At 47.2% G+C, this 23,340-nt stretch overlaps 1 protein-coding gene across 1 annotated transcript in view; it reads left to right on the top strand.

Moving 5' to 3' along the window:
- Window positions 1-23,115, top strand: part of LDLRAD3 (low density lipoprotein receptor class A domain containing 3) — a 256,866-nt gene extending 233,751 nt beyond the window's left edge. The window contains exons 5-6 of the mRNA XM_022583626.3: window positions 18,050-18,395; window positions 20,166-23,115. Of these exons, the coding sequence (XP_022439334.1) occupies window positions 18,050-18,395; window positions 20,166-20,403 (584 nt within the window). The 3' untranslated portion in view covers window positions 20,404-23,115. The remainder of the gene's footprint in view (window positions 1-18,049; window positions 18,396-20,165) is intronic.
- Window positions 23,116-23,340: the final 225 nt, after the last annotated feature.

Below are 23,340 nucleotides of genomic sequence, written 5' to 3'. Positions count from 1 at the left end.
GAGAGAGAGAGAGAGAGAGAGAGAGGAAGAGAGCGAGAGAGCATCTAAGACAGAACAAAGCCACAGTCTTTTTACAATCTAATATGGGAAGTGACAGCTCATCATTTCTGCCATATTCTATTCATTAGAAGTAAGAAGATAAGTCTAACCCCAATTCACAGGAAAGGGATCACACAAAAGCAAGAACCCTAGGAAGGGAGAATCAGAGGCCCCATCTTAAAGGGGCCCACCACCCCAGGTGACGGGGAAGGAACAACAGGACCCAAGGTCAGAGAGAATGTGGGGGGCTGCTCAGGGAGGGCCTCGTAAGTCTTCATAAAGATTTTAGGTTTTATTTTAACAATTACAGAAGTGTGAGATGACCCATCTATAAGGATTCTTCACTGTAAAAGATTATAATATGAAAAGATTGGAAATAGATCTAAATGCTCACCAAATGAGTTTTGGTTAAACAAATGATGGCACATCTCTACAAATAGCACATTACAAAGAGCAGCTATTCATTACAAAAAGTCAGAGCTGATTCCAGGCCTGGGGCTGGGAAATGCAAGATGAGCCTGAAACATCCCCTACCAGAAAGTAAACAAGTAGTCAAACAAACAAACAAACAGAATCGTAGCGGTATTTTGAAAGGTTCCAGGAGCCAACCCAAAGAGCTCCCTGTGGCCAAAGTTGAAACGACTTGAACAACAAATTAAATAATAATAGGACTGGAGTCTAGCTCAGGGAGTGAAATAAATATTCATGAGTCCATCCGATGTAAATAAATAACCAACTAAATAAATAAATGGGAGGAAGGGGCAAAGCTTCCTTACAGAAAAATTCCAGTTAATTAATGTAGAAGGAAGGAAAGAAGGAGAAAATCACCATTAGGACAGCACAGTAATAATTGCTGCAGGCAAAATCCAGGATGAATGCTAAAATTAGGGGGTGAAAGTTTAAGCAGAAACAGGGTATTTGCATAGTTTCAAAGGATCTCCTCCAAGATATTAACTACAAAAGGAAAAAGTAACTTTACAGCATAGAATCTTGGCAGATACCACCTTAAATTAATCAAATGATCATGGTTAACATCCTCAATAAATACACAGCAGGCATCCCCTGACCAGACACACAGAGAAGGGCCCATTACCTCTGTGATATTCTTCTTAATAAGGTATATAACTACTAGGCCTCTTCAAAAGTGTCAAGGTCATGAAAGATAAGGAAAGACTGAGAAACTGTCACAGGTTCACAGAGTCCAATGTAGCATGGGATTCTGGATTGGATGCTAGGACAGAAAAAGAACATTAGTGAGGAAATCTGGCAAAATCTGAATAAATCCTATCATTTAGTTAATATAATTGTTCCAAGGTTAATTCTTAGTTGTGACAGTCATTCCATGGTTAGTTAAGGTGTTAACATTAGGGAAAGCTGCCTGTGGGGTATGTGGGCACTCTACTATTTTAGTAACTCTCCTATAAATCTAAACTGATCTCAAAATAAAAAAAAATTTAGGGCTTCCCTGGTGGTGCAGTAGTTAAGAATCCACCTGCAAGTGCAGGGGACATGGGTTCGAGCCTTGGTCCGGGAAGATCCCACATGCCGCGGAGCAACTAAGCCCGTGTGCCACAACTACTTAGGCTGTGCTCTAGAGCCCACGAGCCACAACTATTGAGCCAGCAAGCCACAACTACTGAAGCCTGCGCGCCTAGAGCCCATACTCGGCAACAAGAGAAGCCACCACGATGAGAAGCCCGCGCACCGCAATGAAGAGTAGACCCCGCTCGCTGCAACTAGAGAAAGTCCGCGTGCAGCAACGAAGACCCAATGCAGTCAAAAATAAATTTAAAAAAATAAAATAAAGTTTAAAAAAGCATATAGTCAGTGCTGTATAGGTAGTTATTAAATGGGCAAAATGTTACTTGTTTTTTTTAAAAAAATTATGTAGTTCATTAAGTGAAAAAAATTTTAATTACCATGGTGTCCAAGATAATAGATATTTGCTAATATATGTCTGGAATATTTCTGGAAGCCTACACGTATGTGCGTGCACACACACACACTCACTGGTACCAGTGGTTGCGTCTGGGGAGGGGAATGTGGTGTCTAGGAGACAGATGGGGAAACAGACTAACTTTTCTCTACAAATCGTTTTTTACCTGTTGAGCTTGGAACCATGCATATATTGCCTATTCAAAAAATAAACGTTAAAAACCTAAGCAGCCGTGGTAGCCCTGAGGTTCCCAGGGGTCCTTATCCATTGCCCAATAACTCCCAGCCCATAGCTGTGCCCAGAATCCCCTGGCACCCCAGCTGGCCCCCAGCAGACGTTCAGTAAATGGTTAATGAATAAGCGGGTGTCCTCCACTGTCGGCACATCATAGGATTCATCTTTGTGTCACATCTGTCCTTCTGGGTCCTCTTATTTCTCCTAAGGAGGCCGGCTTGGGCCCTCTGTCAGTGACAGAAGCTTTGATTTCTTCCCTTGCTTGTTTTAACACATCCCCATTAATATTTAAAAATGCTTGCCTGAGCTCTCCAGCCTGTCTTTGGTGTCTGGAGAGCATTTGACAGGGATACACGGATTGTAAGATGGCCCTGGGGATACGTGGTGATTATTTCCTCTTTAAAGAATCTGGCAGGTCATGGAATCCTCCACTGCCCCAGACCCTGTAAGTTATTCATCTATTATGGAAGAGCCAGGTTCAGAGACCCACTTCCCGGGAGGCCCTCAGGTGTTGGAATGGAGCTTCCAGCACCTCGTCTTGGAGAACATTAAAACCTCCGGCCAACCTTCATCTCAGGAAGCATAGATACGTACCATCCGAGCACCTCTCAGAAGACAGGATTGTAAAGTCAGGCAATATTACCTAACCAGCCAAGGAGGTGGTGGTGGCAGAGAACAGACAGATTTTTAACCATTCAACGTTTTTCATATCCAAGATTGAGGCCAAATTTGCCGCGTCCTGTAGGAACATTTTAGTCACTTACTTCCGTAGACAACAAAAAGTCAGAGCTGGTGAAGGCCGGGTTGGGAAGGGCTGTGCTTGATTTCTTCCTTGATTTCTTGGTTTCACCATTTACTTTCTGTAGTGGTTACAGGCACCTTATCATGATTGCCACGTTTGGGGTATTAGAGTAACTTCCCAAAGGGACTGTACGCTGGATAACAGCAGCCGGTATCCCTCTTAGCTCGTTGCTTATTACAATGTTCATCTGCCCAAGGATTTAAAATTAGACTTGCGTGGCCAGGCAATATTTTAGGCTTTGTGGGCCCTGGAGTTGCTTGTCAGAACTATGCAACTCAGCCTTGCGGCACAAAAGCAGAAACGGACAGTACATAAATGAAAAAAGCTGTGTTCCAGTAAAACTTTATTTATGAAAACAGGCAGTGGGCCAGACTTCACTGACCTCTGAGCTAAAGCCTGGGGTACCAGATGGTAAATGGCTCAAGATCAGGTTGTGGAAGAGTTGAGGGCCAGATTAGAGAGGCCTCTCCGGGCCGTTGTTAGGAGGTTGGATTTTGAGTACAATGATCAGCCATCTTATTTACTTCCTAAAAAGAACTTTCTAGATGCTGTGCAGAAAATCGATTGGAGAGGATCAAGGGTGGAAATTGGGAGGCCAGCTAGGAAGTTCTCGTGCTAATCCATTCCACAGTTTGGAAGCCGAATTAGCAAAACCTGCCTTTGGATATGAGTCGGCCATGAATGGAAAAGGGTTGGACATGAATGGAAAAGAAAAGGCGAAGGCAGAGCTGATGCTGGGACTTCCAGCTCTAGGGTGGCTCTGGATGCCATTGTGGGGTCGTAATTGATATTTGATGGTATTTGTTTTCTCAGCCCCGTGCTAATGAGATTTTATTTGCAGCAACTATGGCATGCCTCAGATAGAATTTTCCTCTCCCCAGTTTTTAGGGTTAGCTTTTCCCTGCAGTGCTATCTGTTTATGGTTCTACGGCACTCACAAACTGATCAAAGCATCCCACTTGAGTTAGCAGTATTCCGCTCTGGCCGCTGACACTACAGGCTCAATAAACCATTGTATTGTAACTCTCCAAGCCTTATCACCAGACCAGAAACCAACTGACCATCGAGTTCAAAGTATGTCTGCTAAGCATTTAATTTTGCAACTTCCACCAATCACGCCAGGTACATAGATACAGTACACCATAGAAACAGTAATTCTGTACAGCCCTTCTTATTCAGCAAATTCCAGGAGGCACGTATATCCATTTCAAGCATGTTGCCTGCAGGAGCCGCCAGGATGTCATATGCAGGAGGCTGAGGTGGCTGAAGCCACTCTGTACACAAGAGAGAGGGGCCCCTTTGATGGTTAGAATGATTAGAACATTGATCCCAATGTCGCACGCCTTTCCCCTGCCAGCTCCCATTGGCTTTTGCTTTTTGTGGTCTGCAGTAGAAGACGTAGCATAGAGCTACAGTACCCCCCCTCACTGCATGCACTCTTCTGTTGATGTTTGTGAAGCCATCACACAATTGAGCAGAGTTCTAAAAATGCCACAGAGGCCCTAGCTCCCAATTACCCTTATCACTGAGTTTTGTTTGTTTGTTTGTTTTTGTTTTTTTTGCAGTACGCGGGCCTCTCCCTGTCGTGGCCTCTCCCGTTGCGGAGCACAGGCTCCGGACGCGCAGGTTCAGCGGCCATGGCTCACGGGCCCAGTCGCTCCGCGGCACGTGGGATCTTCCCGGACCGGGGCACGAACCCGCGTCCCCTGCATCGGCAGGCAGACTCTCAACCACTGCGCCACCAGGGAAGCCCTATCACTGAGTTTTGGCAGCAATCTGAATTTCTATTTTTTTTTTAAAAAAAGCCCTTTTCCACCTTAAATAGCCAATTAAGTTCCTTACCGTTCAGCTAATGGTGTGATACTGCCCTGGGCCAGTTTCTTAGCAGAGGCCATTCATCACCACCTCACTCGCGGGCTGATCATTGGTGCTCTTCCTCATCAGAGCCAGAGAACGAGCTCTGAGCATGTACAGCAGCTCTTGGCAGGCTTCTGAGAGCTCTGGATCACGGGGGGCTCTCCTCCCTACCAAGCCGCCCTCCTCGCGGTGAGCAGCTACTGGTAACAGTTGGCTGGCTCAGTAGCGTTTGTTGAAAATGCAGGGCTTTTTAGGGACACTTCCTGTCCCCTTTGCCCAAGGGTGGGCAAATGTGAGAGGTGGGGAGGACAAGAGCCCCTAGGGTCTCTTGGAATAAGAACCACTAGAATTCCCAGGGAGATATCCACTCATTCTATCTCCAGTCTTAGAACTTTCTCTTTTTTTTCCTCTCTCCTGTTTTGAATGTAATCTTAATGCGCTCATCTCTTGGCTCTCAATGGTCTTAGAGCCCTAGTTCCCTCCTGGCAGATGGATCCCCTCTCTAATTTTCCTCTGGCTCCAGGCCAGGATGCCTCCTGCTGTGGTCTGTCTGACTCTGGGCAGGCTGGCAGCAAGGATTTTCCCATCACCCTCCTTTCGGTTAATTTTAGAAACTTGCGTTGCCATGGCAATGGTTCAGTGGGGTTTTTGTGGTTCTTTTGATTCAGTCATTTGCCAGTCTGCCCTTTAAATTAAACTTTTTCAATCCGCATCTAAATTGGGACAGGAGATGTGCTTGGAATGGAGATCCACAAAGGCACAACAGCCCCGTGGGATGTTTTTTAAAAAACAAGGAAAAGTCCAGGTGGACATAGGGATGCCCTTGGCTTACGATGGCCAAGACAGTTCCTGGACGCTTCCCTGCTTGAGAGGACGTGGCTGCAGGCTGGTAGAGGTGATCCTGGGGGAACCTGGAGAGAAGTGGGGCCCCAGGGCCTGTCCCACGTGAGCATCCCCAGGGTCAGGTCTCTGCTGTTTTGGTTCTGGCATCCCCAGCCGTAAGCTCAAGGTCCAACCATCTGTCTGGGATCTGAGTGATAAATGAACATGCCCCCAGCCAGATATCCCTCCTTAACTCTCAGCACAAACCTTGGAAGGCCTCAGCCTCCATGACCCTAAAATCCTGGCTATTCTGCCTACTTCCCTCTGAGCATCATTTCCTCTTTCCCGCCAGTCAGCTCAGGCGTGCAGGGATCAGAGTCTTGCACAGACAAGAGGAGGTCAGAGCATCCAGCTCACAATTGGTTCACTTGGCTTGGATTTAAAACAGCGGTTTTTAATGTTCTTATCAACTCTGTGGTGGGGCAGGTTTTTAATCCTGACATTACAGATGAGGCTTAGAAAGGTGCAGGAGGGACTTCCCTGGTGGCGCAGTGGTTACTAATCTGCCTGCCAGTGCGGGGGACACGGGTTCGAGCCCTGGTGTGGGAAGATCCCAGATGCCGCGGAGCAACTAAGCCCGTGCGCCACAACTACTGAGCCTGTGCTCTAGAGCCCGCGAGCCACAACTACTGAGCCCGTGTGCCACAACTGCTGAAGCCCACGCGCCTAGAGCCTGGGCTCTGCTACAAGCAAAGCTACCACGATAAGAAGCCCACGCACCGCAACGAAGAGTAGCCCCTGCTCACCGCAACTAGAGAAAATCCTCATGCAGCAACAAAGACCCAACACAGCCAAAAATAAAATAAATAATAAAAATTTTTAGAAAAGAGAGAGAAAGACCTGGTTCAGATAAATCTTTTTTAAAAAAAAAAAGAAAGTTGCAGGAAATTGGCCAGCGTCATTCATGGGGTCTGTGGCTGAACCAGAACTCTGAGCCTGTCCATCAAACTTCCAAATGTCGGCTGACCATCACACACGCCACCTGTTGTTCGTTGGATGGAACCGTCCTCATTCATACCTACACCTCGCTTCCCTCCAAGAACAGTCAGGTACCTGATGACGGTTAGCAGACTCGCCGTTCCCAGGCAGGCACTTCACCTGCGTCAGCTCTAAGCTCCACAGAGATGCTGCATGCTGGACGTGTATCGCCCTTACTTTACAAATGAGGAAAATAAGCAATAGACTGGCCCAGGGCATCAGGGGGACTCAAGCACGAGTGGGATTTGGGCCAGACCTGGGGACATGGGTTGGATAGTCAGTGAGAAACTGAATATACAGATGGGCAGTGACCAGACCGTGTGTAAAAGCAGAACTCTCACCCCCAACCTCCAACAACCAGCCCAGGAAGCCAAACAATAACCCTTGTAACAATGGACCCCGAACATACAAGACTTGATTAGTAACTGACAGCTTCCCCAATTTTTGGCCCCGTTTCCAGCTTAGGACCAACCAGAGGAGGCGAAATATGCTCCCCGCCCCCTCCCTGGCCATTCCCATCAGATGCCCCGCCCGCCGCCGGCTTCCCTGGGCCGGTAGCCTCTGGTCAGAGCACGTCCGAATCCCTCCCTTTTGGCCACTGTATGCTCTCCCACTCCTCTGCCTTCCTCGGAGTCTCTGCCAAAATGCAGGTGATGGTGGCTCACTCCCTTGCTACAGCGAGCTCTGCAAAGATAGCCTTGGCTTTCTCATTTGGTCCATTAGCAGGTCAGGGTCAGGTGGGCGTGGCTGCCAGCACGGAAGGCAAGTGTTTCCCTGCGTGGGGCGTGAGCACGGCGGTGCGGCGCTGCCCAGCACGGGGCCAGAGGGCAGCGGGTCGTCCCTCTGCCGCCTGCGTGTTGTCAAATGTGGTATAAAGCAGGATGTCACGGGGGGTCCAGCAGAGGGGACAGCTTGTGAGGAGAGCACAGGAAGGAACCATTTCATTCCAACAGAGGTGACAGTGGAAGGCTTCACGAGAGGAGTGGCGTTTGAGTGAGGGCTGGGAGTCTGGTAGGGTTTGCAGGCTGAGACAGGGAAGGAGGGCGAAGGTCGCAGCCGAGGAGCAGGGGGCCCCGCCCTGGATGTTCTCACCAGCCAGTCTCCACACTCCTCCCCCCTCCCCCCCCCACCCCCACCCCCCAACGTGCACCGCTGAGCCTCTGGGCTGCACTGGCTGAACTTCCTTACCCTCTGGCTCTGGGTGGGTTTGGCCAGGAGGAAGCATCAGCAAGAGGTTGGAGGGTAGAAAACAAAAGGTCAGAATATCTGTACCCCCAGCTCCCTGCCTGCAGGCCACAGATTGGCGAAGGGCGCATTCCTCCCCCAAAGGCCTCAGCTCCCATCGGGTCCCACCCGATTCCAGAAGCCACATCCTCACCCTCTCAGGCCTGAGGCTGGGAACAGCTTCCCACTGTCCCTTCATTAAATTCTTTCTGTCCCCCCTCTGCGCTGGGACCGAAACACAAGACCCCATTGTGTGCAGAACGAATAGCCCTTCCCTGGGGTGCAGGGGACCAGGTCATTGTGTTAGATTTTCTGAAATCTCCAGAAGCCATGAATTTGTTCATGGTCAATAAAACTCCCCCTCGGGGAGTAATGATTCTATTACCAGCCCTTTCCCCTAAATTATTCAGAAACTTTTCTGCACTCAGAAGCTCCAAGTGTGCACGCTCAGCATTTCCCTGGGTAATAAGGTTTACCAGACAGATGTAGCACAGAGGAGCAGGGGCCACAGTGAACTCGAGGATCCGGAGAACAGACCCAAGGCAGCCTTGGGCTGTTTGCGCATTTGAACAGGATCAGCTCCTGCCTGCTGGGTTTTGTCAGGTGTCAGGACGGCAGGGTGTCGGACAACCCTCCCAACGGAGGGAATCTCTCATTTCACGTGCAGGAGCTGGTCCGAGGCTCCTGGTGCTTGGCCGACCTCAGTCAGTGATGGGGATGCTGGCCCATAACTGGGTGTGGCCTGGGAGGCAAGTACCTGTGCTGCGCAGAGGAGGAGGGGCGCTAGGCAGTCGCCCCTCACCTCCTGCCTCTTAAGTTAGCAGCGACAGCCGCAGAGCCTCCTCCAACAGCTTACCCAAAGGTCAGGCATGCCCCCGTGCTATGGAAAGACAACTTCAGGAATGTGATGTATGTTCTGTCCATCTCAGCAAAGCACCAGGGCTGGTGAAATAGCCACATCGTCTCAGGAAGCATCACAGTATACATTTACCTGGTCAAGGCTCTGAAAAGTCCCATAATGATAGCTATTAATATCTAGGCTTTGTTGAGTATTTACTATGTGCCAAAGTTCTAAACTCTTGATTTTAATGTATTTTCCATAAAACAACCCTGTGGGGTGAACTCTACTATTATCCCGTTTCACGGATGAGGATTTTGAGGCACAGGAGGTAGATAGAGTAACTTGTCCTAGGTCACACAGCCAGTAAGTGGCAAAGCCAAGGATTGAATCCAGACAGTTTGGTTCCAGAGCCTGTACTCTGAACAGCTACAAAGAAAGTGGTTTAATTTGTCGAATCCACTTTTTCTCATACCTCTTTGACCAAGGTACACTTTGTCATGAAATACCTCTTACATCTCACAGAAGACATTTCAGAATATATTGATCAGTGTCATTGGAGTTATTGGAGCAATGATTCCATTGCTTATCATTGCTCATTGCTTCGATAAGCAATGACTTATCACTTATCCAAGAGAGATAAGGTGGGTGACAACTGGACAGGACAAGCGGGAAAGGGGAGGGGAGGGCATATAGAACTACCTGGGACAGGGTGGTGACTTCTGGCATCAGACTCCTGGGCACAAATACTAGTTGTACCACTTGTTTGCTTTGTGACCTTCAGTAAGTTACTTAACCTCTCTGGGCTTCAGTTTCCCCATCTGTAAAAAAAGGGTTGTCATAAGGTTGAAGTGAGATCATACATACAGGTTGAAGATTAGCAGTAGGGGGCCCAGTTCTCATGCCTCAGCTTCAAGGTTGCCCTCATTTTCTTATTCAACGTTTGACTCTTTCTGTAAACGGAGAGATTGTGAATTACTGTGTTTCAAAGTTAGTTTACAGATATCAAAAAATACGCGTGGAATACCTACTGTGTTTACAAGGCTGCATTTGGCCCTGAGTAGGGCTCCAAGAAGGGGAGAGCCCGGCCTTTGCCCACCAGGAACTCCTCTTCATGGTGGGAGACAGGGGTGAACATGAAAGAAAGTCATAGGTGAAGAGCAAGGATTCTGGAACCAGACTGGCTGGGTTTCTCCCTGTTCCCTCTCTAATTAGCTCTAACAAAGCTATTGATCATAACCCAGGTGCACGGAGGACTTGGGCAAGTGACTTAACCTCCCTGCTCCCCCATTTCCTCCTCTGTAGAATAATGGTCTACTTCACAGGGTGCTGTCTTTGGTTCCCAGGGCCGCCAAAACAAATTGCTACTACCTCAGTGGCTTAAAACAACAGAAATTTACGTTCTCACAATTCTGAAGACCAGAAGTCCAAAATGCAGGTACTGTCAGGGTTGGTTCTTTGTGGAGGCTCTGAGGGAGAATCACATCTCTCCTCACTTTGGCTGGCTGCCTGCAATTCTTGGTGTTCTTGGCTTGGGGGCTGCAAGATTCCAATCTCTGCTTCCATCTCCATATGGCCTTTTCCCTTGTCTGTTTCTGGGTCTTCTCCTTTTCTGTCCCTCATAAGGACACTCTGAGAGTCCAGCCTAATTCATCTCAAGATCTTTACCTTAATTATATCTTCAGACATACTTATTCCAAATAAGGTCACATTCTGAGGTTCCTAGTAGACATATCTTTTGGGGGGACACCATTCAACTCACTGCAGATGGTTTAAGGATTACAAAATCAGAGGTCATATGTGTAAGCACATAAGGTATTGCTGATAGGATGAGAGCTGCAATGATAATCATTATGATATCATGATGATTATTACTCTGTTTCTGAGTTCACAGCAAACATGGATGGTGGTTGTTAGTATTATTTGTATTATTATTTCTTTCAAATCAGGAGTGGGCAACAGGTCACAAGGCAAATAGCAATGCAACATTCCAACTCTGGACTTCTCTCCCCACATCCTCCAGGGGTTGATACTGGGAAACCAGGGTGGGGAAGGCTGCGGAGTCTGAATGCGTGGCTGGGGAGGGTGATGTGAGCCATTCAGGGTCCTGGATCTGAAGAATTTTATAAGAATGGCGCAGCGACAGAGCTGGGTCGTGTTCAGTCTGATGAGAGCATTGCAGAAGGGTTAGAGGACAAGGAGACTAAAGATAGTAAGACCACAACGAGGTTTCTCTTCCTGGCCTGGGCCTGATGGAGACCAGAAGCAGAGTCTAGAGAAGCACTGCACAGCAGCAGTTGACCACGCTTGGTGGCTCAGTGTGGACAGAGAAAAGGAGAGCGTTCAAGACAGCACCGGAGACTAGATGGCCAGGGAAACACAGTCCATCCTAAGAAATCGTTGCACCAGTGACCACAGACTAATTTACTCAACCTCTGTGTTGGAAACTGAGTATAGAAGTAGACCAGCAAGCCTGGCCCTCCCCTCATGGCTCTCATGGTCTGGTTGGTCTGCCTGAATGTTGTTGTGGCATTGTTTGTCAGAGCACCAAAAAAAAAAAAAAAGCAACCAAAATGTACATCAGTAGGGAATTGGTGAAATTGTGATGTGCCTATATAATGGGATACTACATAGCTCCTTCTTCACAAAGGTGTGCGTGAGTGAGGAAGATGTCCATTTGTAGAAATGTCTGTACAGCATGAAGAAAAGCACGTGTGTACATACACAAAGAAGAGTTTTGAGGGATCTGTACTTAGCAGGTCAGCAAACTACGGCCAGTGGGCTGAATCTGATCTGCTGCCTGTTTTTTGTTTGGTTGGTTTTTATTTTTTTAATCTTGCATTTTATTTGACGCGACAGTTTTTGAAGCAATATCTAGATGATGTTTTAAAATAACTTTTGATCTATGAAAATTATGTATAGTCAATGGTTATTCAGGCTTAATGAAGATATTCAGGCATTTTTACACATAAAAGATGTCAAGAAATAAAGATCTTCCTGAAACTGAATTAAAAGAACACTTACAACGAAATCAATTGTAAAATGTAATAATTGTTTTCTCTGCCTTAGCTGGAAGTTTTAAGAACTATTATCTCTTCCTGAAGGATTATTAATCTGAAGTGAATACATTCCTAAAAATTTTTCCTTGTTAAAATCTAATGCATGGTCACCTACATGCATGTAATACAAACGCAATTCTCAAAATAAGAGAAGATAAACAATGGCTTGGAGAAATCTATGAAATGGTAGTTTCTCAGCGGTTGGTCTGGCTGGCTGTCTTTTTTAATCAAGTTTGGGACACAAATACACTCATTCATTGATGTACTATTTGTAATGCTTTTGCACTACAGAGACAGAGTTGAGTGGTTGTAGCTGAAACTGTATAGCACACAGATCATAAAATATTTACTATCTGACCCTTGACAGAAAATTTGCCAACCCCTAGTCTACACCAAACTGTGAACTATTTTTTTTCTAGTAGGTGTAAGGCGGGAGGGAGAGGTTGTCTGTCATGAACATTTCTATATTACTTTAAATTTTAACTCTAATATATTTTTGTAATCAGAAAAATTCAATTTGGAAGAAAAGAGAGCATGCAGGACTCACACTACCTGATTTTGAGACTTGCTATAAAGCTGTAGTTCTCAGCACAGTTACTGGCATAAGGATTGGCATGTAGCTTAATCAAACAGAATAGATCATTTAGAAATAGACCCAGCCTTGTATGCACAATTGATTTTCAACAAAGGTGCCAAGGTTATTCAATAAAAAAGGATAGGCTTTTCAACAAATGGCACTGGAACAATTGGATATCCAAAGGGATGGGGGGAAAGGACATTGAACTTCACCTTGTACCATAAACAGAAATTAACTTGCAGCGGATCATAGTTATAAATGTAAGAGCTAAAGCTATAAAACGTCTCCTAGGCAAAGATTTCTTGGATAGAATACAAAAAACACAGAACACGAGAGAAATAATTAATACAACTGACTTCATTAAAAAATTTGAACACTTATCTTCAAAAAGACACAGTAAAGTAGATGAAAAGCCAAGCCACAGTCTGGGAGAAAATATTTGCAAGACACACATCTGGAAAAGAACTTGTCTCCCAGAACATCTAAAGGACACTTACTACTCAATAATAAGTAGTCAGACAACCCAATTCTAAAATGGGCAAGAGATTTAAATAGGTGTTTCACCAAAGAAGATATACAGATGGCAAATCAGCACATGAACAGATACTCGACATCATTAGTCATTGGGAAATGCAACTTAAAACCTCAGTGAGATACCACTATGCACCTGTGAGCATGGCTGAAATTGAAAAGGCTAGCTATGTTACATGCTGGGAGGAGGCAGAGCAACTGGGAGAAGGCTAAGTGCTATAGCCACCTTGAAAAACAGTGTGATAGTTTTTTATAAATTAAGCATACGCTTCCCATACGACCCAGCAGCCTGCCCCTAGGTATATACCCACCAAAATAAGAAAATATATGTCAGCACAAAGATATGCATTCCAGAAACTGGAAACAACCACTTCCCTCCCTTAACTGGTGGACAGATAAACAAATTGTGTTGCATCCAAGCAATGAATACTGCTCAACGGTCTAAAGGAATGAAATAGTAACACTCAGAGAAACCTTGGTGCACCTCAGAAGCGTTATGCCGAGCGAAAGAAGCCACACACAGTAGGCTACTTACTAGATGATTCCCTTACCTGACTTTCTGGAAAAGATGAACCTATCTGGACAGAAGAGATCAGTGATTCCCAAGTGGCTGTAAATGACAGGAGGGATGGAAATGTTCGATATCTTGCTTGTGGTGGTGCTTCTTGCAACTGTTACATTTGGTTACACCTCATCTAATTGTACATTTTAAAAGGGTAAGTTTTATTGTGTATCGATTATACCTCACTAAACCTGACTTTTAAAAATATTTACTCTGGAGAAAAGTTAATTTTAAAAATAAATTTTTGAAATAAAATTTTTAAAGAGGCAGTTGAGCTTTCAGGAGAATGGTAAGGCGTCGGTTTGAACAGGGCAGTGAACCTTCTAGAACAGGAATTCTGGACTCAGGGAGGGGGGGTCCGAGTGAGTGAGTGGCAGTGAAACTCCCCCAGGAGCCCTCACACTACAGGGAGAGAAGGAAGGAAACCAGTAATGAAACCTCTACTCACATCAGCCTAGGCAAAGCCAGAGGAAGAGACAAGATGCTTATTTTTTGACTGGATAAAACAGTATAAATAATACAAAGTAGAAAAGAGTAAACAATGAAAAATACGTCTCCCTCTTGCCTCTCTTCTCTCCCAGTCGTACCAGATCTGTGTGTCCTTCTAGAAATACTCAGAACATTCTCTACTGGACTTTTTTGTTGTTGTTCAGCTTATCACGATATCTTTCAGACTGTTTCACATCAGTATATGTAGAGCTGCCCTAGTTTCTTAAATAGGTGTGGTACTGTCTGGATGCACCATCATTTATTTAGCCAGGCTGCAATTGACGGACATTTAGATCTTTCCTGATATATGTGGTATTGCGAACAATGCTTCCATGAATACTTGTATTAAAGAGTTACTTCTCATTTGTGTGAGTATATATATCTGTTAGATTCCTAAGAGTGGAATGGCTGGGTCAAAGGATATGTACTTTTTCTATTTTGATATGTATTGTTAATGTATGTTTGTTATTTTGATCTATATTGTTAACCCCATCACCACCCTGGGTTGTACCAATTTACCCTCCCACCAGCCATGTGTGAATAATTATACCTGTTTTCCCAAGTCCTGGCCAGCAAAATGTGAACTCAGACTTCGCCTTTGCCCAGTCTGAGAGGTGAATAATCGTATCCTGTAGGAAATGCAATTTGCATCTGGAGGAGGGAATCTTTTAGAAGCAAAGGAACCCCAAGTCACAGGTGTCAGTTGGTTTAGTCCTTCTGTCAGTCCAGATACCACCTCTGTGTGAATTAGAAGAAGGTCCTCCTCCTCAGGATGTTCACCATCTGCTCAGAAACTGTCGTGATAGGGCTTCCCTGGTGGCGCAGTGGTTGAGAGTCCGCCTGCCGATGCAGGGGACGCGGGTTCGTGTCCCGGTCTGGGAAGATCCCACGTGCCGCGGAGCGGCTGGGCCCGTGAGCCATGGCCGCTGAGCCTGCGCGTCCGGAGCCTGTGCTCCGCAACGGGAGAGGCCACAACAGTGAGAGGCCCAAAGTTAAATAACTTGCTTGAGCAGCAGCTAGCAGTGATGGCCCCAGAATTCGACCCTTCAGCTCTGTGCTAGAGATGAAATAAAGAGGCTCTTCTCTTTTAGGCCTGAAATCTGAAACATACACACACACACACACACACACACACACACACACGCACACACACACACACACACATATATATATATATATATATATATACACACCCAGAGGCTCCCACCCAGCTTTTAATTATCTAAGCTGAGAGCAGACAGAACTCCCTCAGAACCTCTGGGTGACAAGCTCATTGTCTCCAGAAAATTCCAGAGCTGCCTTTCTCCCGTAACCGTCTGCAGCACGCTTCTGCCTCCCCTCTGGGATCTTGCTTGCTTCTTTCTATACAGTGCATCATTGAAACGGTGACCGACAGGAACTTGGAGAATCTTCTTAGCCTTTAGTGCATGTCTGAGTGTGACTGGAACGAAAATTAACACAGCCTGGAGCTTGAGGGGAAGGTCTTTCTTTGTGTCAGATTAAGATGATGTGGGGAATCAGGAACTGTTTGTGTCGGGAAAGGAGGGGAGATGGTGTGTTGCACGGCACGTGGACTTTTGAAGGAGAAATATCTGGGTTCTCGTTCTGACTCCCCTGCTTAGTTCTTTTGTGCACTTAGACACCTGAATTCACCTCTGAGTCAATTTGCTCATCTGAAAAACAGGAATAATAAACTAATAACAGCACCTACCTTGCCAGGGTGTGTGAATACACAGATTTTTTTTTCGTTGAGTTGGATGCGTTTATTGGCTGTCGACTCTGTGCCAGACACCATCCTACTCACTGGAGATCCATGGTGAGCAAAGCCATGTGCAATCCAGTGATGAGGGCCCGGGACCCGAGCAGCCAGCGGACGGTGCTGCCACTTCACGTCTACACGCTGCCACTGTGAACCCACTAAAGCCTCTTCACTGCTTCAGAGGTTGAACGGGCCCAGGGTGTGGTCGCAGACTTGCTCACTTAGGCTGCATTTAGATTATTTTTGCAGCTGGGCCACAGCTGTGGGTAGTTGTGGATCTTCCGCAAAGAAGAGGGGTCCCCAACTTTCTACGAGGAGGGGCCACTCTGGTGTCCTGTGCCAGCCTGGGCCTGGCCACCTTTGCCAGGTGTGTCCTGCTGACGGGGAAGCCTCTCCCCTGAGTGTTTGAAGTGTGGCTCCTTAGTACACGTGGAGAGGAGGGGACTGGCAGCCTGCAGGGCTGGGGCGTGTACCAGGCCTTCGTCCTAGGGCCTCTGAGGAAATGCGTGCCGGTTGCCTCTCTGGTCTTGGTAGGGGGCTGCAGGGCAGAGTGTCAGAGGCAAGGCTCTGAGTCAGACCACAGGGCACAAATCAGGCACAGCGCCTTACCTCCTAACCCTGTGGCCCTGGTCAGGGGACCCAAGTTCTCCAAGCTTCCTTCTTCATCTTAAAAAGAAGGCAGTTACAGCACCTACTTCACGGAGCTGCTGTGAGGCAAGTAGCTGTGATAAAACACATATTTTGTATGTCTTGAACACCCGCAGTGTGTCAGCTGTTGTTCTAAGTGCTTGATAATTATTCACTCATTTCATGCTCAGGACAGCCCAGTGAGGTGGGGACTAATACCACCCCCATTTCACAGATGAGGAAATTACAGCACAGAGAGGTTGACCACTTCCCAGAGGGCACGCAGCCAGTCAGCTGAATAGCTTGAGTTTGAACCTGGTCTGGCTCCAGAGTCCATGATTTCAGCCTGTGCTCTGCTGGCTCTCCATCTTGAAAGCTTGGCAAAGGCCGGGCATTAAATAAATACTTTGCCAACATAAGGAACCCCAGACGCACTGGCCAGTGTTCCTCGCGTATGTGATATGATAAATTTCCAGAGAAAAACAGGTTTCTGTCACTATCACTCCTGTTCCCTGGATATTATATTTCCCAGGGCTGATTTTTTTTTAACAACTTTATTGAGGTATAATTTACATGACATAAAATTTTCCCATTTTAACTGTACAACTCAATAAGTTTTAGTAAATGTATCAATTTGCACAGCCATCACCACATCCAGTTTTAGAACATTTCCATTTCCATCACCCGAGCAAGATCCCTGATGCCCATCACCAGTGAATCCCCATTCCCACCCCCAGCCCCTGGCAACCATTAATCGACTTTTTGTCTCTATAAATTTGCCTTTCCTGGACACATATAAATGGAATCATACACTATGTGGTCTCTTGTGTCTGGCTTATCTTTTTTTTTTTTCTTTTTTTCTTTTTTTTGCGGTACGCGAGCCTCTCACTGTCATGGCCTCTCCAGTTGCAGAGCACAGGCTCCGGATGCGCAGGTTCAGCAGCCATGGCTCACGGGCCCAGCTGCTCTACGGCATGTGGGGTCTTCCCGGACCGGGGCAGGAGCCCGTGTCCCCTGTATCGGCAGGCGGACTCTCAACCACTGTGCCACCAGGGAAGCCCTGTCTGGCTTATCTTGCTTAGCACGTTTTTTTTTTTTAAACGTACTTTGAATTTTATTTATTTATTTTTGGCTGTGCTGGGTCTTCGTTTCTGTGCGAGGACTTTCTCTAGTTGTGGCAAGCGGGGGCCACTCTTCATCGCGGTGCGCGGGCCTCTCACTATCGCGGCCTCTCTTGTTGCGGAGCACAGGCTCCAGACGCGCAGGCTCAGTAGTTGTGGCTCACGGGCCTAGTTGCTCTGCAGCATGTGGGACCCTCCCAGACCAGGGCTCGAACGCGCGTCCCCTGCATTGGCAGGCAGACTCTCAACCACTGCGCCACCAGGGAAGCCCGCTTAGCACGTTTTTGAGGCTCATCCATGTTGTAGCATGCACCAGTACTTTTTATGGCCAGATTATATTCCGTTGTATGGGCAGCCCACATTTTGTTTATCCATTCACCGATCCATGGACGTTGGGGTGCTTTCCACTTTGCGGCTATCGTGAACCGTGCTCCTGCGAACGTTTGCATTCCCGTCCTGGGACTGACTTTGCGGCAGATGGGTGCGCCGACTTGGTAACCTCTCTCCTTTTCTCTCGCCTCTGGGGCTTCTCAGAACCAGGCAGCGGGCAGGTGTTCGTGACCTCAGAGAACCAGCTCGTGTACTATCCCAGCATCACCTACGCCATCATCGGCAGCTCCGTCATCTTTGTGCTGGTCGTGGCCCTGCTGGCTCTGGTCCTGCACCACCAGCGGAAGCGCAACAACCTCATGACGCTGCCAGTACACCGGCTCCAGCACCCCGTGCTGCTCTCCCGCCTGGTGGTCCTGGACCACCCTCACCGCTGCAACGTCACCTACAACGTCAACAATGGCATCCAGTACGTGGCCAGCCAAGCCGAGCAGAACGCGTCTGACGTGGGCTCCCCGCCCTCCTACTCAGAGGCCCTGCTGGACCAAAGGTGCGTACTGGGAGAGCCTCGGGGAGGGAGGTCATCCCACGCAGAGGCGGGCGTACATGTGCACGTGCCTGGGATGCTGGTCTTGCCAGGAGCCTGCATTCAGCTGCAAAGGCGGCGGCAGCTTTTGACTTCTACTGAGTCTTTGCAAACGATTCACGTGTATCATCGCACTCAGTCCTCACAGCCACTCACCGAGGGAGGTTCTATATGTGCCTCAGTTTTACAGACGAGAAAACTGAGATTTTTAAGTTACTCATCTGAAGACATACAGCTAGGATCCTGGCCAGTTCAGATCCCTCCTCCTCCCTGGTAATGCCACACGGACACACGTCCAGGACCCTGACCAGCTCTGGGCACTCACCTGCTACCACAGAACAGTGCCCAGTATATACTCGAGGTTTGGTTCCTATTTGAATGAATGAATGGATAAGTGAGTGAGTGAGTGAATGAATGAGTGAATAAGTTCCTTAACTTTGCTTGGCTTCATCTATAAAATAAAGGAGGTGGCGTAGAGAACTCTCAAGCTTTGTTAAGCAGTAGAACCTTCATCACAGGTGGAGCTGTACAAGGAACCCCAAAATATAAAGTTAAAACCCAGAGTTCTGTAGTTGGATCCAGTAGTGGACCTCATTCCTGCCTGCTCAGCCTTCCTGTCTCCTTTGGTGACCTCCAAGGGTACCCAAAGAACCCACTTTGAAGTCCCGGGACTAGAGCTACCTGAGTCCCCCTTGGTTCTCAGCATCCCCTGCCCTGCAGGGACTCTGCTCAGCGTTCCTCTTCCACTGAGCCCAGGACTCACCAGATGTGGCACGAGGTATTTTGCAGGCAGTGTTCCTGAGCTAACTGGGCTCCTCCTTGAACCCTCTCCGGTGGCAGCTCTTATATTATTTAATCTTCCTTTTCCTTCCTCATAAAAGCTAAACAGAGCTCCAAGGAGCGGTGCTTAAGGACATCTTCGCAAATAAGCGTAAGAACACAAGACCTCACTCATTTGGACCATCCATTGTAGAGCAAGGTTAAAACTGCTGCATCTGGAGACAGAATTCCTGGGTTCAAATCCTAGCACTGCTGCTTACTAGTTGTGTGTGATCCTGTGCAAGCCATTTAATGCCCCTTTGCCTCAGTTTTCTCCCCAGTACAATGGGCATGAAAGTAATGGCTCTCTCCTAGAATTCTTGTGAGCATTAAATAAGGGATGTAAGGTAGGTGACGCAGTGCCTGACTCGTAGTAAGCCTTCCATAAATGAGAGCTGGAAAATAAAACGTCTTTTAAGTTATTTCACTACAAGCAAGGTGTCATTATTACTCCCTTATATAGATAGGGAGACTGAGAGTTTGAGAGGATATCCTCTCACCCAAGTCCGCACAGCCAGTAAGAGTGGGCTTTCAGTAAGGACCCCCAGTTCAGTGGACTGTCAGGGGCTCTATCGAAACACCAGGCCAGGTGAATCCCTGCCAAACCACCCAGGATGAGCCGGGGAGTATTTAGAATTCTCCCTACCAAAGGTTGTGGTTTTGGCACTGTCCAGTTGGCACAGGCCAGGCAGAGCACGCTGACCTGTTCCTTTCGTCTTCTTACAAATCACTGGTTTTCCTAGTCCTTGGATTGCCTTTCTCCTTGGAAGGAAAATCTCATCCCCGATGTCAGCATCCTCTCGGAAAAGGGCAGAAGTTGGCATTGCCTGCCGTGCCTGGGCTCCTAATGTTTTCTCTTCCCCCTCCTCTCCCCCCTTCCCCCCACCCCGCCCCATCCTGCTCTCTCCATCGCAGACCCGCATGGTACGACCTCCCTCCACCGCCCTACTCTTCAGACACCGAGTCTCTGAACCAAGCCGACCTGCCCCCTTACCGCTCCCGGTCTGGCAGCGCCAACAGCACCAGTTCCCAGGCAGCCAGCAGCCTCCTGAGTATGGAAGACACGGGCCACAGGCCGGGGCAGCCTGGCCTGCAGGAAGGCACCACGGAGCCTAGGGACTCTGCACCCAGCCAGGGCACCGAAGAAGTATAAAATCCAGCTCTTCCAAAGTCCATATGGGTTCATCTGCTCTGACTTGTTACCATCCTAACAACTTGCGCTCATGGGAAGCTCCTCAGGATGCCTCAAGGAGTGATGTGGGGTGTCAGCTCTCTCTCCGTTCACCTCCTTCCCCAGATTTCAGGGATGTTCTTTGGAGGGCGACCTGGCACTGTTCTGGCCTCTCAGTTGCCCTGATGTATGTGCATCTTTTCTGGGCAGTTGCTCTTCCTTCGGGGCCCAGGATCACAGCCTCACTCTCCACATCATTCTGTTACTGCTGGAACCTTGCTGAGTAGGTGGCCGGAGAGCGCGGTACTTAGGTAGCCCTTGAGAAAGCAGTGTTTGTGCCGTATGGGGTGTTCAGAAGCGCAGAGGACACTGGACCAGATTCTCTGTGGGCTGCTTCCTTAGAGCTCCATTTGGAGATTTGGGTTGGATGGTCCTACCAGGAGGCTGTCATTGGATGGCCACTCTGGAGAGAATCCAGGGGAGCATCAGAACCCGCCTTGCACTAGGCTGTTCATTGCTCTGGGTCAGGGCCAAAGAACACTGTTGCCGTGAGTCACGCCCTTCAGAAGTCAACAGTGTCATTTTGGTTTTCTGAAGGACTCTGAAACCATCAGGTCTGGATTTAAAAATGTGTCCGAGAATCCTCGTTTTGAGAGCTTTCTCCAGGATCACATATCACCAGCCTCATTCCAGAACAGGCAGGGAGCCCCACCATGAGTTTATCTGAGTTCTCAGCTCCTGAAGTACAGGCTGGCCAGATCCTGGGTCTGCTTTGGTCCACAGTCCTTTCCCTGGTTTCTGGATTGTCTCCCCCCCAGCTGTGACCTGCCCCTAAACAAGGGATGAGTACTAAACCTGAGTTGCCCAGAAATCTGATCTGGCCCTTTGTCCCTGTAAGCCACACCCAGCCTGCCTTGCCCATTCATGCAGCTTCAACACTCGCCCCCTAAGTCCCCCTGACACTCAGAAGTCATTTTACCTGTGCATTTGGACTTGAGAACACTGTAGGTTCTAACTCAACGTGAGAACCTAATTCAGTACCTCCCCCGAGAGAGCCTGGATTCCTGGGCTGCACTCACCCGCCTTCCCAAGGCCCCGATTCCAGCGCTGCAATTTAGGGTTAGGGCTGGAATCAGAGTGAGGCTCAGGCCTCTCCGAGCATCCCATAGTTTCTCCTCTGAGAGACATGGATAATAGTTTGGAGTCAAGATTTGCCATTCGGACTTTTTTTTTTTATAATCTCTTAGAAATGCATTTGAAACAGTGTGTTTGTTTTTTCCCTTCTAGTTAAGGGACTATTTATATGTGTATAGGAAGGCTGTCTTTTGTTTGTTTGTTTTTCCATTAATGAGGTCCAAGCAAAGATGCAAAAGGAGGTGATCGTTCCTTGGTCCCGCTGAGCACGCTAGTAACAAGTCCCCCCAGACTGACCTGTGTGCCAGGCGTCTGTGCATTGTTGCACTTTGAGTTATTATTTATCGAGTTCTTGAAGGACGTAGAAAGAGGGACGCCTTTCTCCCTCGGCTCATAGGCTCTGTGTTTATGGTAGCTTTCCTCTTTCTCTGTGCCCAGCCAGCCACAGTGCCAACCCCCTCAGGAAGTCATGGGTGGAAACGTAGGTGTTATTCGTCAAGAATCCACACTAATGGCTGTGGGGGAACAAAACTGGAACCAAGTGGAGCCACTCCGGGCAGCTGTCACCCATGCAGAGCTGCTTTCCACGTGGTCAGTAACCTCTTTGATGTTTATTCAAACGGAGCCTGCAGGAGGGGGGATGAAGTGGCATTCAATGATCCTATTCTGTAGGCTTTTATTTTTTAAACCAAATTCAAAGTGTGTTACAGGAAAGCTAGCCACTTGGTGATTTTTTTTTTTTAAGTTAAGAAAAGGAACATAGTTGCCTACATCTTTCATTTTTAAAATAACGTGAGTTATTTTCTGAGTAATCCAGTGAAGAAAGAACTTTTGGTGGCAACCAAAGTATGTGAGGAACTCTAGCTGAATATTTCATCTCCTGTGAGCCAGAGTGGCTTCTTTTCTCCCTCTGGTGGCCCCTGCTTCTTTCTGGTGCTCTGGAAGTTGTTTAGAGGAAAGGATTCTAATTTTAATTAATCACGTGGTGAATTAATCTCACGGGCTTTTCAGCTTCCAGGCATCTTAGGAAAGACAAATGGCCTTAGTAGCATAAGGAGAATCTATTAATGTTGTTTTTTAAAACAAACACAGGGATGTTTTTATTATAGATTTGATTTTTTTAAATGGCTGTTTTTAAAAAGATATAAATAGGACACCAAAGCTGCAGGGGTTTTTTGTTTTGTTTTTTTCCCCTACTCAAAATAGCAAATAAGTGGCCAGCATTATTTTTTAACTCATTCCAACGAGGATGTTTTTTTATACATGGCCTAAATCTATGCCAATCAGAAAACCATCCCTGCTCTCTTTTCTCAGATGAGATCAGCGAGTCCTTTTTATTTTAGCATTAAAATCGTTCAGCTGTGATCATTATCACCTACCCTCAACTCCTTCTACTTTGAAATTGACATTTTAAAAAAATGCAAGCAAGTGGTAAATAAATCGTGTGTGACCTTCAAAGTTGATGTAAACTGGAAAGGTTGTGCGTGGTTGCTTTTGTTTTTTGATTAGGTTTTTTTTTTAATTTTATACTTTCAAATAAACTTGCAGTTTCATTCTTTCTGTTGGTGTGAATGGTCCTTAACCCCCCTTTCTTCTCTATGGCGATATAAAGAGTGGACAGCCGCTTCTGTCGTGGCTTCTGAAATGAATGTATGCCCTAATAAAATGAGAAAAGGTGAGAGAATATTGATGGGACCTCAAAATATGGTGGGCGTTTAAGGATTCCACATTTGGTGTGGTTGGAATACAGAGGTAAGTATTCCATGGACACCAGTTCGTATCAAG

Source organism: Delphinapterus leucas, chromosome 7, assembly GCF_059928025.1.
Source record: "Delphinapterus leucas isolate spDelLeu-1000000601 "Yukka" chromosome 7, BTC_Dleu_Yukka2, whole genome shotgun sequence".
Taxonomy (NCBI): domain Eukaryota; kingdom Metazoa; phylum Chordata; class Mammalia; order Artiodactyla; family Monodontidae; genus Delphinapterus; species Delphinapterus leucas.
The sequence above is the reverse complement of the archived record's forward strand: the minus strand, read 5'-3'. Positions and strand labels throughout refer to the sequence as shown.